At 35.8% G+C, this 12,629-nt stretch overlaps 2 protein-coding genes across 5 annotated transcripts; both read left to right on the top strand.

Annotated features, from left to right (window-relative positions):
- Positions 1 to 1,876: 1,876 nt before the first annotated feature.
- LOC107936192 (phosphatidylinositol 4-phosphate 5-kinase 6) lies at positions 1,877 to 7,420 on the top strand. Of its 4 annotated transcripts, XR_005912325.1 has the most exons (10): positions 1,880 to 2,321; positions 2,390 to 3,627; positions 3,940 to 4,107; positions 4,366 to 4,531; positions 4,865 to 4,981; positions 5,090 to 5,283; positions 5,551 to 5,672; positions 5,769 to 5,847; positions 6,132 to 6,588; positions 7,169 to 7,420. XR_005912325.1 is itself a non-coding variant. In XM_041091639.1 (9 exons), the coding sequence occupies exons 2-9, from the start codon at positions 2,507 to 2,509 to the stop codon at positions 6,418 to 6,420; spliced, it is 2,256 nt and encodes a 751-aa protein (XP_040947573.1). In that variant the 5' UTR covers positions 1,880 to 2,321; positions 2,390 to 2,506; the 3' UTR covers positions 6,421 to 6,933. The 4 variants fall into 4 exon arrangements, 2 of the variants coding, with proteins under 2 accessions (XP_040947574.1, XP_040947573.1); XR_005912326.1 differs by lacking the exon at positions 7,169 to 7,420 and having other exon boundaries at positions 1,877 to 2,321; positions 5,551 to 5,692; positions 6,132 to 6,148; XM_041091639.1 differs by lacking the exon at positions 7,169 to 7,420 and having other exon boundaries at positions 6,132 to 6,933.
- LOC107936203 (formate--tetrahydrofolate ligase) lies at positions 7,174 to 12,015 on the top strand. The gene is made up of 5 exons (XM_016868885.2): positions 7,174 to 7,590; positions 8,108 to 8,257; positions 8,933 to 10,108; positions 10,913 to 11,059; positions 11,575 to 12,015. The coding sequence occupies exons 1-5, from the start codon at positions 7,429 to 7,431 to the stop codon at positions 11,848 to 11,850; spliced, it is 1,911 nt and encodes a 636-aa protein (XP_016724374.1). The 5' UTR covers positions 7,174 to 7,428; the 3' UTR covers positions 11,851 to 12,015.
- Positions 12,016 to 12,629: the final 614 nt, after the last annotated feature.

Genomic DNA, 12,629 nt, shown 5'->3' with positions numbered 1-12,629 from the left:
ATGGGTTCTATTGAGGGGGAGATGTGATATTGCTACTGAGGAGGAGTAATTTTGATAAGATGATGTTAAGTAGAAAGAAGAACCTTAAACCCAGGAAGTGCCAACTTCTTCAATCCCTAAGGTCATTCCTTCCGGTATTCAGAAAAAAGATAATTGGTGATTTTACTACCTACATGGAGGCAAATGATCGACACATTGCTAGATTTCATACTGAAGCCAAATTGTGAAGAAGATCAGAGATAGGTAAAAGGCTCTTTGTATTGATCTAATATCCCTTCCTGGAGAAGAGTGAGTTAGCAATCTTGTTGATCGAAAAGAGAGAGAATGAGAGGAGTTGTTGGTGATAGGGGAGATTCAATTCTGCTACTTATGATTTTTAAAAGATTGTTTTTTTATTTTACTATTTCTAATGGTTGGATTTCATTTGTGAATAGTTGTTGTTTACTTTGGTTGCATATATTTTTGGTGATTCATTAGTGTTGGACTAAAAGGAAATATGCTAAAGGGGAGCAAGTTATCAATTGTTGTTTAAGCTTCTTGCTTTGTTTGTGTTTTGTTCAACAAATTGCCAAAGAGGGAGATTGTTGAAAAATATGGAAAGATTGAATAAGTGGTTGAGGGAATGCCCACTCCTTGACCAACAGCGACAGGCTGGACTGTTTCAATATTTGAGTTGTTGGCAATTTATTAAATCAAATATTTGGGTTATACTAAGACTGTGGATCATATCTAGCCCATCATTGAATATCATATCACTAGAGGAAACATAACGACCGAATCGAATCATACTTATCAAGTCCCTTCGGTCGAAGAAGTTGGATTAGTTTGTAACATTGAAGACCTAGCTACCAACAATCTTTATTTACCTTCTCTATCTTAGCAAGTCTCGAACAACTCTATATAATTGAGAGACTTGTATAGGTTTATGTACTTAGAATTGAGAACACTTAATTTGTTCAAGTATGAGAGCACATTTGATTGTAATACTTTTGTGTTGTGGTTTTACATGCTAAGTTCGTAGGGGTGAATTTAGTGATGAGGGTTCTAGTCTTCAAAAGTACAAAAGAGTGGAAATTGTCACTGGGGTGTGATAGACTTAGAGTCACTTGTTATAAGTGTTTGAAGATAGTGGATATTTCTCAGTGAGCTAAGTTTTGTAGACGTAAAAAAAACCAAATTATGTAAACAAACTTTGATGTCCTTTGTTTTAAATTGCCGTGCTTGAAGGAGTCCCTACTCTCTTACTCACTCCTTCTAACCAGATAGCTTGTATCTTAGTAACTGTTCGAACTGATAAATATAATACAAGCCGAAAGTATATAATTTAAATATAATAAGAAAATCAATGAAAAAATAATACAAACACAATGCATATATTGCTTTTAAATAAAATTTAAGATGGATTCGATGGTGATAAATCTGACACTACTCCCCTAAAGCTAGTGTTTTCAATTAAAGCAATGAACTTTAAAGTTATGAAGATCAAAATATATTCTTAAATATCCAAAGCTAGAGGAAAGAGAAACAAAAATAAAAACAAAAGGAAAAGGAAAAACCCAAAGAAAAAGAGACGTCAAATGTTAAGTGGTGCTGTACTTTGAAAGTGGAATATATGTATATAACATTAAATAGGCATAGGTTTTAAGGTTTTTCTTTTAAAAAATAAATATTTTTTTATTTGTCTAATGGTTGAGCTTTGTGCTATTGTTTTAAAAAAAAAATAAAATGGAATAGGGAAATTTTTTTTATTTTCTAAATTAGGTTCTACACAAGTTATTCGGAGGAATAGATCCACATATTTATGTGATTGATGGGTGTCAAAGATTAATATAGTTTACCATTGTCACTATTTTATTTTTTATTGTACTAAAATTACAAAATCTAGAATTTAGACAAGGAAAAGAGTAATGTACTAAAATTAGTGGTAAATTTGGTAGATTTTCAGACACTAAAAATGGCGATAACATCATTTCCACCCTTTCTAATCTCCCTCCAACTGTTTCGTTTGCTAGACATTTTAGGAGCCAAATTCGGGAAGCTGAGGAAATTTGGTCTTTGTTCCAAACAAACCAAAAATTACCCAGAAACAAAGAACAAAAAAAAAAAAAAGCCCATTCATTTTTCCGAACTTCGTCATTCCAACAGCTCCCATTTTCTTTGAATTTTTTTTTCAAAATCTGAAAATACCCATTTCTTGAAACTAACCAATCAACACAGAAAGGTCGAAACTTTAAAAAAAAAAGATTGTTTTTTCTTTCTTTTTGTGTTGGTTTCCGTTTATGTAGATTATTACATTTCCCTCCAAGATTGCCATCTTCAATGTGAGTTTCATAAATGCTTTTCTTTTTCTTTGTTATGTTGGCCTTCCTGAAAACCTACATTGATGCAGGAGAAAGAGAGAGAAGATATGGATAGAGACATTTTTTGATCTTTGGGTTATTTGGTTGACAGAGAAAGGAATGCAGAGTTTGAACAAAGGCTTTGTTTTTATTTGTTTATACATAGAATGAGCAAAAAGCTTGGCTTTAGAAAGGCTCTGGAAACCAAAGTAAAGAAATCACAAGTAGCTGCAAAGAAGAAAGCAATAAGCATATTTACAGCAATGTCTGTTGCTCATGTTGATGAGGAAGAGGCTGGTTCTGGTGAAGTTCGCCATGTTGAAAAAGCCCTCCCAAGAGGCGACTTTTATATAGGGGAATGGTGTGATGGTTTGCCTCATGGCAATGGGAAATATTTATGGACTGATGGTTGTATGTATGTCGGTGGGTGGTTTAAAGGAAAGATCATGGGGAAGGGAAAATTTTGTTGGCCTTCAGGTGCTACCTATGAAGGTGAATTCAAGAGCGGGTTTATGGACGGTCAAGGGACTTTTACAGGTTTTTCAGGAGATTCTTATAAAGGTTCTTGGGTTATGAACCTTAAACATGGACAAGGGATTAAGAATTACTTCAATGGGGATTACTATGAAGGCGAATGGCGCACTGGATTCCAGGAGGGAGAAGGGAGGTACCAGTGGACCAATGGGATTCATTATGATGGCCAATGGAAGAACGGGTTAATGAATGGGAATGGAAGAATGGAGTGGAGTGATGGGAATAGTTATGAGGGTTGTTGGGAGGATGGTTTCCCTAAAGGAAACGGGACTTTTAGATGGCCAGATGGGAGTTCCTATGTTGGTGTTTGGAGTAAGGATGTTAAGGAAATGAATGGAACATATAATCCTTCGGATTCTTCAACTGAGAAACCAGATTGGGATCCTCAAGTGGTGTTTTTGGAGTACTTGAAAGAGTGTAAGATATGTCCTGGTGAGAAGATGTCAATTTTGCCATCAAAAAAGGTGCCACATTGGCCTGGAATGGGCAAAGGGAATGATCAAGGGAGGCCAAGGAGAATGTCTGATGGGAAGTTAAATTGTCATAGTTTTAGTTCTGATATGCATGATGTTTCAGCTATTAGTGAAGGGGACTCCAAGGATGATGATGATGGTATTGAGAGTCTTTGTCTTGAAGATTCTACTTCAAGAGGGAGTCTTCCTCAATTTAAGACGCCCACGAAGAGGCAAGGGCAGACAATATCCAAAGGCCACAAGAATTATGAGCTTATGCTCAATTTGCAACTTGGTATTAGGTAATGCATTCTCCTCTGATATTGAAAGTTGTTTGAATGTCAACATCATGTGTTTTTGGTATTTGCATTGGCTTCTAGATTATGCTTATCAAGTTTAAGAATGCATGCAAGGAATGAGAGTTTTTGTATGAATCTGATATAGTATTTATTCTCCTTTATGCTTTTGTCATTTTATTTGCTTTAGAGGGTCGGGGTCATCACCCGCAGTTCTGTTTGAATTGAAGATTTCTCAATGTCTAACACATTTCAGTATGGAGATATAGTGGTTTGTGTTGTAATCATGCATGTATTGATTCTTTGGTTACATTGTAGACACTCAGTTGGAAGGCCTGGTCCAGTTATATCCCTTGATCTCAAGTCCTCAGCTTTTGATCCCAAGGAAAAAGTATGGACCAAATTTCCGCCAGAAGGATCCAAGCACACTCCGCCTCATCAATCTAGTGATTTCAGGTGGAAGGATTATTGTCCACTTGTGTTCAGGTTAGAGTCTGAATCATCTTCTTGCTCACAACAGATAAATTCTTCTTTGCTGAACTATTCGTCTTAATCATGCTACAATGGTATAACAACTTTAGGTAATAATGAAAATAATTTTTATGCGAATGGAAACATACTAAGCAATAAACTTTGTTGAATTCAGTACATAATAATAAAACTAGAACTATATGATACGAAGTTGGAACCAATATTATGCGGTTATGTGTAGTTCCTGACTGCTAATTTCTTTTACATTTTCAGAACCCTTAGGAAATTGTTCGATGTGGATGCAGCTGATTACATGATTTCAATATGTGGGGATGATGCCCTTCGGGAACTATCATCCCCTGGAAAAAGTGGAAGTTTCTTTTACTTGACCAACGATGACAAATACATGATAAAGACGATAAAGAAGGCAGAAGTAAAAGTAAGAGTTAATGTCGTTTCTATTACACTTTTGCAGTTGAATTCAGAAATTATAAGATAGCTTTGCATTAAGCTGCAATTCCTCACTGGTTTTGTATTTCAATCAAAACTTCTACGTAACATAAGGTTATTCATCGTACATCTTCAAAAGTCTTCCTAGATGACAATACTCGGTCCCTCAAAATTCAGTACTTTATCAACTTTCAAGTTTTCAGACAATGTTCATATTTATTTGGTGCACAAATCACTTTTGATGGCTGAATAATCCCAAAATTCGTGCATTGCTTTAACGGGCTTTAAATGTTTACTAATCCGAGTGAGGACACTGTCACAGGTGCTCCTAAGGATGCTTCCAGCCTACTATAATCATGTTCGGTCCTTTGAGAACACTCTAGTCACCAAATTTTATGGTCTTCATTGTGTGAAATTAACCGGGACAGCTCAGAAGAAGGTAATGTCAACGTTACAAAACTTTAACTTCAAACATAAATAATTCATCTCAGTCATGAAGTTTCAGAAACCAATCTCATACATTATTCATTTTGAATCAATGAGTCAGGTACGGTTTGTTATAATGGGGAATCTGTTATGTACTCACTATACCATTCATAGGCGCTTTGACTTGAAAGGTTCTTCCCATGGTCGCACAACTTCTAAACCTGAATCAGAAATTGATCCGTCTACAACCCTCAAAGACCTTGATCTCAATTATCTGTTTCGGTTAGAGAAAACGTGGTTCGAAGAGTTTTGCAGGTGATCATATTTTCTAATATCCTCTTTCTTTTTAAGGTATCTTCATTTCTTGCAACCTATATTACTTGGACTCAGGTGTGAATGTCACATATGGGTTCGTTTCTGAGTTTTATAGAAAATTATATCATATTAAGCTGCATTTGGCAAAGACCAAACCATTGTAGGATATTGCATAGATTTGAGATCGATAAGGCCTTCAAAACTTTTGGGATGATAAGCATGGAACTTTTGATTTTTCTTTTCTGATCCAAGTTTCCCTTCGTGCAGGCAAGTTGATAGAGATTGTGACTTACTTGAACAAGAGAGAATTATGGACTACAGTCTGTTGGTTGGTTTTCACTTTCGAGAAGTTCCTACACCTCTTGCTTCTGGAGCTGTTACACCTACTGGTTATTTCTAGTGATCTCTGGTATTAAAATGTTTTGTGACTTTGATATCAACGGCTGCTTAAATGAGTAAAGATATGTTCTTGGATTTACTTGCAGGAAATGCAGACCATGAAAATGAAGAAGTTCCTCGGCTATCTCAAACAGGACAGGATCAGCTTGATAGCGAGCCCTCAGGGTACGATGAATGTTCTTGTTTTTGGATGCTCATTTATGTTTTCAAGAGTACTTCATACCTTGGCATATGTCTAAGCAGGCATCATCGCTGTTTCCCCACTTTATGAACACTGAAATTTATGTTATTTCCAACTATTCATTTTTCTTGAAGTACTTGTGTCCAGCACATTTCTGAATTGTTTCACATGGCCATGAGAAGTATTCGATCTAAGAAAAGTTAATATGATGTTTATATGAAGTGATAACAATTTAATTTACTGATGATAGTCCAAATTGACAATGCAGGGGGTCTTCCATTCGATTAGGTATTAGCATGCCTGCTCGGATCGAAAAGACTGTGAGGAAACCTGAATGTGAAACCCAGCTTATCGGAGAACCAACTGGTGTATTCTATGATGTTATCCTCTTTTTTGGTATAATCGATATTCTACAAGACTACGATATTACCAAGAAGCTTGAGCATGCATATAAATCAATGCAATATGATCCAACTTCAATTTCAGCTGTTGATCCAAAGCAATACTCAAAACGCTTTCGGGATTTCATTTTCAAAATTTTCGTAGAGGACACTTGAAAACATATATTTGACAAAGATGTTCAACTTAGGACCAATGCCCCTCCGTGTACATTTGATCATAATCCGGAGATGCGAGCGCCTAGAAGCTTAAAAGGTTATCGTTCTGATCAACCGTGGAGGATGATTTAAGACCACACTGGACACACCTTTGTAACTCAGGATTAGGTTATCACCCTCTCTTCATCGCCATTATTTTTTACCGTTGCAGATAATATATATGCATATATATGATATGTTATAGTGAAAGGTTTAGGTTAAGATTGTTAAAACCAGAGTTACTAAAGCTTGATTCAAATGTAGATGAATTGGCCAAAAGTGGTGAAAACATACATTGGGATTGCATTCTTTTTTGAACTGAAAATTGTTTACTTCAATGGCTGAAGAGTCTCTGGGTTCAGCTTCAAATGATAATGTACAGAAAGAGATTGAAATGGGAAAAGGAGAAGAAAAAAAGCTTTTAGTTTGCTTATATGGAAAATGAAAACGTTTTGTGTCTATTCAATATTTTGTATATCTGTGTATGTTGATATAAGCATTATTCTTCTGTATTAAAAAAAAGCTCATTTGACATGGATTATAGTTGAAAATAATTCCTTTTTAGAGACTTATCAAGTTAAGAAATATTATATTAATTTTTTGGTGAATAAAATATGAAGATAATTAATAAATTTTCTCGATTGAAACCAAAATCTAAAAATTAATATACCTTCAAACTTATATTTGATTCTACTTATCCGCAAACCAGGTTAAATTGATGCTGTCTAAGGTCGGACCCATCGGTTGTACTAATCACAGCAATTACATTGCATGGTAACATTAGCATCTCTCCCCACTCCCTTCTTATTTGCCACCTCAGATTAGATAAGAAAAAACGAACGCACGCACGCACTCCCATATGTTTTTAGACTTTTGTTGCTTTGTTTTTTTTAATGTTGTAGAAGGCAAATTGTTGAATTTTAAAGAAACAGATCCACCAAAAATCAGCTAAAATTTAGACCAAAAAGAATGAGTTCGTCAAGGAGTGTAAGGAAGTTGGAAGTGGTATCACCAGTGCCGGCAGACATAGATATTGCAAACTCTGTTGAACCATTTCATATTTCTGAGATTGCTAAGGACCTTAACCTCAGTCCCAACCATTATGATCTTTATGGCAAATACAAAGCCAAGGTTTTTTCTTTTCCTTTTCACTCCCTTTCTTTGTTTATTTTTGGTTATTGGATTTTGATTTATTTGTGTTCTTTAATGATCGATTTAATCGTTTCGTGTTTGGATTTCGATATTGAAAAAAAGCTGTTAAAAAAGTAGAAAATTGAATAGTAAGATCAGCAAAATCTGTCTTTTTCTATGTTTTCTTCTGGGCATTGCCTCATCTGCCAAAAGGGAAGCTTTTCTCTTTCCTTGTTGAATTCCTTGAAATCCCAGACTTGAGATATGTTGTTTTGTTTCAAAGATAATGCAGGAAATGAAAAGGATGAGAAAAGGTTAACTCTTTTTTTTTTTCTTCTGGTGTTAAATTCTTAGCTTCTTGATTTTTGACTTAGTAGAGATGGAAGTGTGTTGAATGGATATTCAAGCGGTGTAAAAGTACTAGAGAAAGCCATTTTTCTGATATGCTTTTCCCTTGTTTATATTGGCCGCTGAGTTCAGATTTGAATTTGAATTACTTGGTTGATTTGGTCTATAGGTGTTGTTACCTGTACTCGATGAGCTTGAATCCTCCGACAATGGATACTATGTCGTGGTTGGAGGGATTACTCCAACTCCTCTTGGAGAAGGCAAGTCCACTACTACAGTTGGTTTGTGTCAAGCTTTGGGTGCTTATCTTGATAGAAAGGTATTCATTTTCACTTTTAGATATACTGAAATTATTCTACATAGGCAAATACTAAATAATATCGTGTCGCTCTGGCGCTTGCCATGATACAGGATAATTCATTTTACTTATGGAGGGATTTCTATTTTGTTCTTGACTTCTTTTTTTGGACTTTAGAATTTCTTATTTTGTTAAACGTAGCTCTGAATACTGGCAGGCATGTTTTGATAAAAGAAATATATTTTAGGGTCGCTTGATACTGGCAGACCAATGGAGTTCCATGATTCCTGATGCTTTGAATTGCTTATTTATAAATTAGTCTGTTAAGCAATTTCAATGATTGAAGCTATGAGCTGTCCGTATGATTGGAAATGTCTTTTTCAATCTCCTCATATATAAATTTAATGTTAAAAGATTTCAAATCCGAGAATTATTGCATTATTTCGACTTTTTAACTATTCCTGATCTACGATGATAGTTGAGCTATGTTGTGAAATATTCATTTACAAGTCTACATAGTCAACTTACTAGATGAAAGTTTGGTTTTTTATGGTTTCCTATTCTCCTTTTGCAAGTTATTGTCAAGGGATTACAACTCTTCACTATTTGACATGGATATGGAAGTTTCAGATTTGACAATCTAATGTTTTAACTACTTTAACTGTCTTGATACTATATGTTGCACTCTAATGTTAGGTCGTTACGTGTCTTCGCCAACCATCACAAGGACCAACTTTTGGAATAAAAGGGGGTGCAGCTGGTGGAGGCTACAGTCAGGTGATCCCGATGGATGAGTTCAATCTTCATCTAACAGGCGATATTCATGCAATAACGGCTGCAAACAATCTACTTGCTGCTGCCATTGATACTAGGATCTTTCATGAGTCTACCCAATCAGACAAGGCTCTTTTTAATCGTTTATGTCCACCAAATAAAGAAGGAAAAAGGAAATTCAGTGATATCATGTTTAGACGATTAAAGAAGCTTGATATCACCAAAACTCAACCTGAGGACCTTACACCTGAAGAAGTTAAGAAATTTGCTAGGCTTGATATTGACCCGAATTCTATTACGTGGAGAAGAGTGATGGATGTTAATGATCGGTTCTTGAGGAAAATCACCGTTGGCCAGGGCCCGGAAGAGAAAGGGATGGTGAGGGAAACTGGATTTGATATTTCAGTTGCTAGTGAAATAATGGCTGTTTTAGCCCTGACTACGTCTCTCACTGATATGAGAGAGAGGCTAGGAAAAATGGTGATCGGAAATAGCAAGGCTGGTGAACCTATAACTGCTGATGATCTTGGTGTTGGAGGTGCTTTAACAGTTCTCATGAAGGATGCCATTAACCCTACTCTGATGCAGACCCTTGAGGGAACCCCTGTTCTTGTTCATGCTGGTCCATTTGCAAACATTGCTCATGGTAATTCATCTATTGTGGCTGATAAGATTGCACTGAAGCTGGTTGGACCACAAGGGTTTGTGGTCACGGAAGCAGGTTTTGGTGCTGATATTGGAACAGAAAAGTTCATGAATATCAAGTGTAGATACAGTGATCTAAGGCCTCAGTGTGCTGTTATCGTGGCAACAATAAGGGCCTTGAAAATGCATGGTGGTGGCCCGGAAGTTGTTGCAGGGAAGCCTCTCGACCATGCCTACCTAAATGAGAATGTTCCGTTGGTTGAAGCTGGTTGTGTGAATTTGGCTAGGCATATTATAAACACAAAGGCCTATGGTGTGAATGTTGTTGTTGCTGTGAACAAATTCTCAACTGACACTGAAGCAGAAATGAATGCTGTTATGAATGCAGCTATGGCTGCCGGGGCATTTAATGCTGTAATTTGTACTCACCATGCTCATGGTGGTAAAGGAGCGGTTAGTTCCTTTTTCCTATCTGTTTATTTCCATAAAAGTATAGTGCTGCACTCAAGGTGCATTGTTTAGAATAGCCACTTTGTCTTACACATGACGCCTCATATATGTTACTCGGACTCAGTGTGTCTGACATGGATACTTTCAGTTTTATAACTTTTCCATGTATTAGGAGGGTCCTTGAAGGGTTGTATTCCCATACCAATGACCAAAAATATGTTGGACATTGGTTTCAGACATGAGTACTTCAAGAAAAAATTAAGAGTCAAAGCAACTTAAATCTCATAGACTATTTGAGTAGCTAGTTGCATCTAATTTACGGATTTGGCGTTCAACCTGTTTTCTATATTGCACTCGTGCTATGTCAAACATTATAAAGAGCACAGTAACTTGTTTTGTCAAAGAACTAATGCTCTGTGGTTTCTATCATTTAAATCTGCAATTTCTTACTGTGCTATCCACTCTAGACATTTCTTCTGAATCTGACTTCCTTGTTTGCCTCCGAGTCTTTAGATTTCTTTTGAAATTCCTCTGCATCTATTCCAGTAATTGTTTGACTAAATCAAGAAGAACCTTGGGTCATTTGACGTATGTGCTTTTAAACAAATGAGTTAGAATTGTTTCGAGTTTTCTCATTTTGAGTTACAATTGAAGTTTGAACATATCTGTATGTTATAACATATTGCCCTTTCCACCTGTAATCTTATTCTGTGTTGTCATCTTTGAGTTTGTATCTTATGCTGTAAAAACCTGTCTTATAAAGTTGATTTGAAGCTTTCAGCGACAGATTAGTGTTATTTTTGTCAGGTCGACCTTGGAGTTGCAGTTCAAAGGGCTTGCGCGAGTGGGAATCAGCAACTCAAATACCTGTATCCTTTGGATATTAGTATTAAAGAGAAAATAGAGGCAATTGCTAAGTCATACGGTGCCAGCGGCGTTGAATACACCGAACAGGTAAACTCTTTATAGATCTTTAATCAATTTATTCCATTTCAAAATGTATTTGATCTTGTGCATATCATCATTTGAATTTAGATTACTTTGTTTTGGAGGTCTTGCATTTTTACTTGTCGCTTTTTTATGACACATCATGTATACTGAGAATTCTTAAAATGAAAATATTGTGGAAATACCATCTTCTTTGCGTTTCGGGTAGGAAACCAAGCAGGCATCGGAAACCCTTTAAAAGCTTGGTCTTTAAGAAAAAGATAATCAGTGAAGGAGCTTCTAGGGTTGAGCAAAACGAAAAAACTGAGAAAACAGAAAACTGATTCAAAACTGTAGCATTCAGGTTTGATTCGGATAAGGTTTTTTTACTTGTTCAGTTCAGAGTTAAGATCTGATTGTGGATCATGAAGTCAAAAACCACAATATTCGAACCAAATTCGGATATTAGAAACAATAAATATAAAGAAACTGATCCAGACATTTCTCTTTGACATGAATAATTTCTTTTGCTCTCAAACCAGGCTGAGAAACAGATCGAGATGTACACCAAACAAGGGTTTTCGGGTCTACCAATCTGCATGGCGAAAACTCAGTACTCATTTTCACACAATGCTGCTGAGAAGGGAGCACCAAGTGGATTTATCTTACCGATAAGGGATGTGCGAGCCAGCATAGGAGCCGGGTTCATTTATCCTTTAGTGGGTACAATGAGCACAATGCCAGGGCTACCAACAAGGCCATGCTTTTATGAAATCGATCTTGACACTGCCACCGGAAAGGTCATTGGTCTTTCATGAAGGCATAGCAGGTTTGGTTAGGTGAGGGCTTCTGGAGTGGGTGCATGAAGCCATTGACAGTTATGGGTACTTGTGTTCCTTAACTTTTCCCAGTTCTTAATTGTGTTATTTTAATGATGAAGTTGAATACTTGTGAAGAATAAAATCCTTTTTTAATTTCCCTAATCATCCTTGGATTATTGTAATAATTCACTGAAGTTCATGAGGTGTAGTTTGTGAAGTAATTATGGGCAACACACGTTAAATCTGCCTTGCAAAATCAACTTCCCACCCAAATTTACTTGCCTAAACCCTCGCTAAAAAACCTCAAAATTATACACATTTATTATAGGATTAACTCAAAAACCTAAATGCAAATAATTAATTTTATTAAAATTGAAATATCTTATATATAATGAATAAAATAACAATATTTTATTAAATATATAAGGTTTCTATACCTTATATTCATAACATTAATGAATATATTAAAAAATTCCCTGGTGAGGCCAATGGTCTTGGTTATTTTTTAAGGGTAAATTACACATAAGGTCACTAAAATGTCTGTAAGTTTACGTTTTGAGCACTTCAAAAAGCTACAAAATGATCACTAATTCCAAAGTTTTCATTCAAGTCATTAGGCTATTAAAATTGTTGCTATATGGCCTTCTTTGTTCACATTGCTTGCACCAGCCAGAATCTCTCATTTCCCTTCTCTTTTACAATTTCTTTTTTCTATGAAACAATTTTGAATGTCACGAATCTAAAAACCAAAATTCAAATAGCTTTCTTCTTCAATC

Source organism: Gossypium hirsutum, chromosome D04 (genome assembly GCF_007990345.1).
Source record: "Gossypium hirsutum isolate 1008001.06 chromosome D04, Gossypium_hirsutum_v2.1, whole genome shotgun sequence".
NCBI lineage: Eukaryota > Viridiplantae > Streptophyta > Magnoliopsida > Malvales > Malvaceae > Gossypium > Gossypium hirsutum.
Note: the sequence above shows the minus strand (reverse complement) of the source record. Positions and strands in the feature narration are given on the sequence as shown.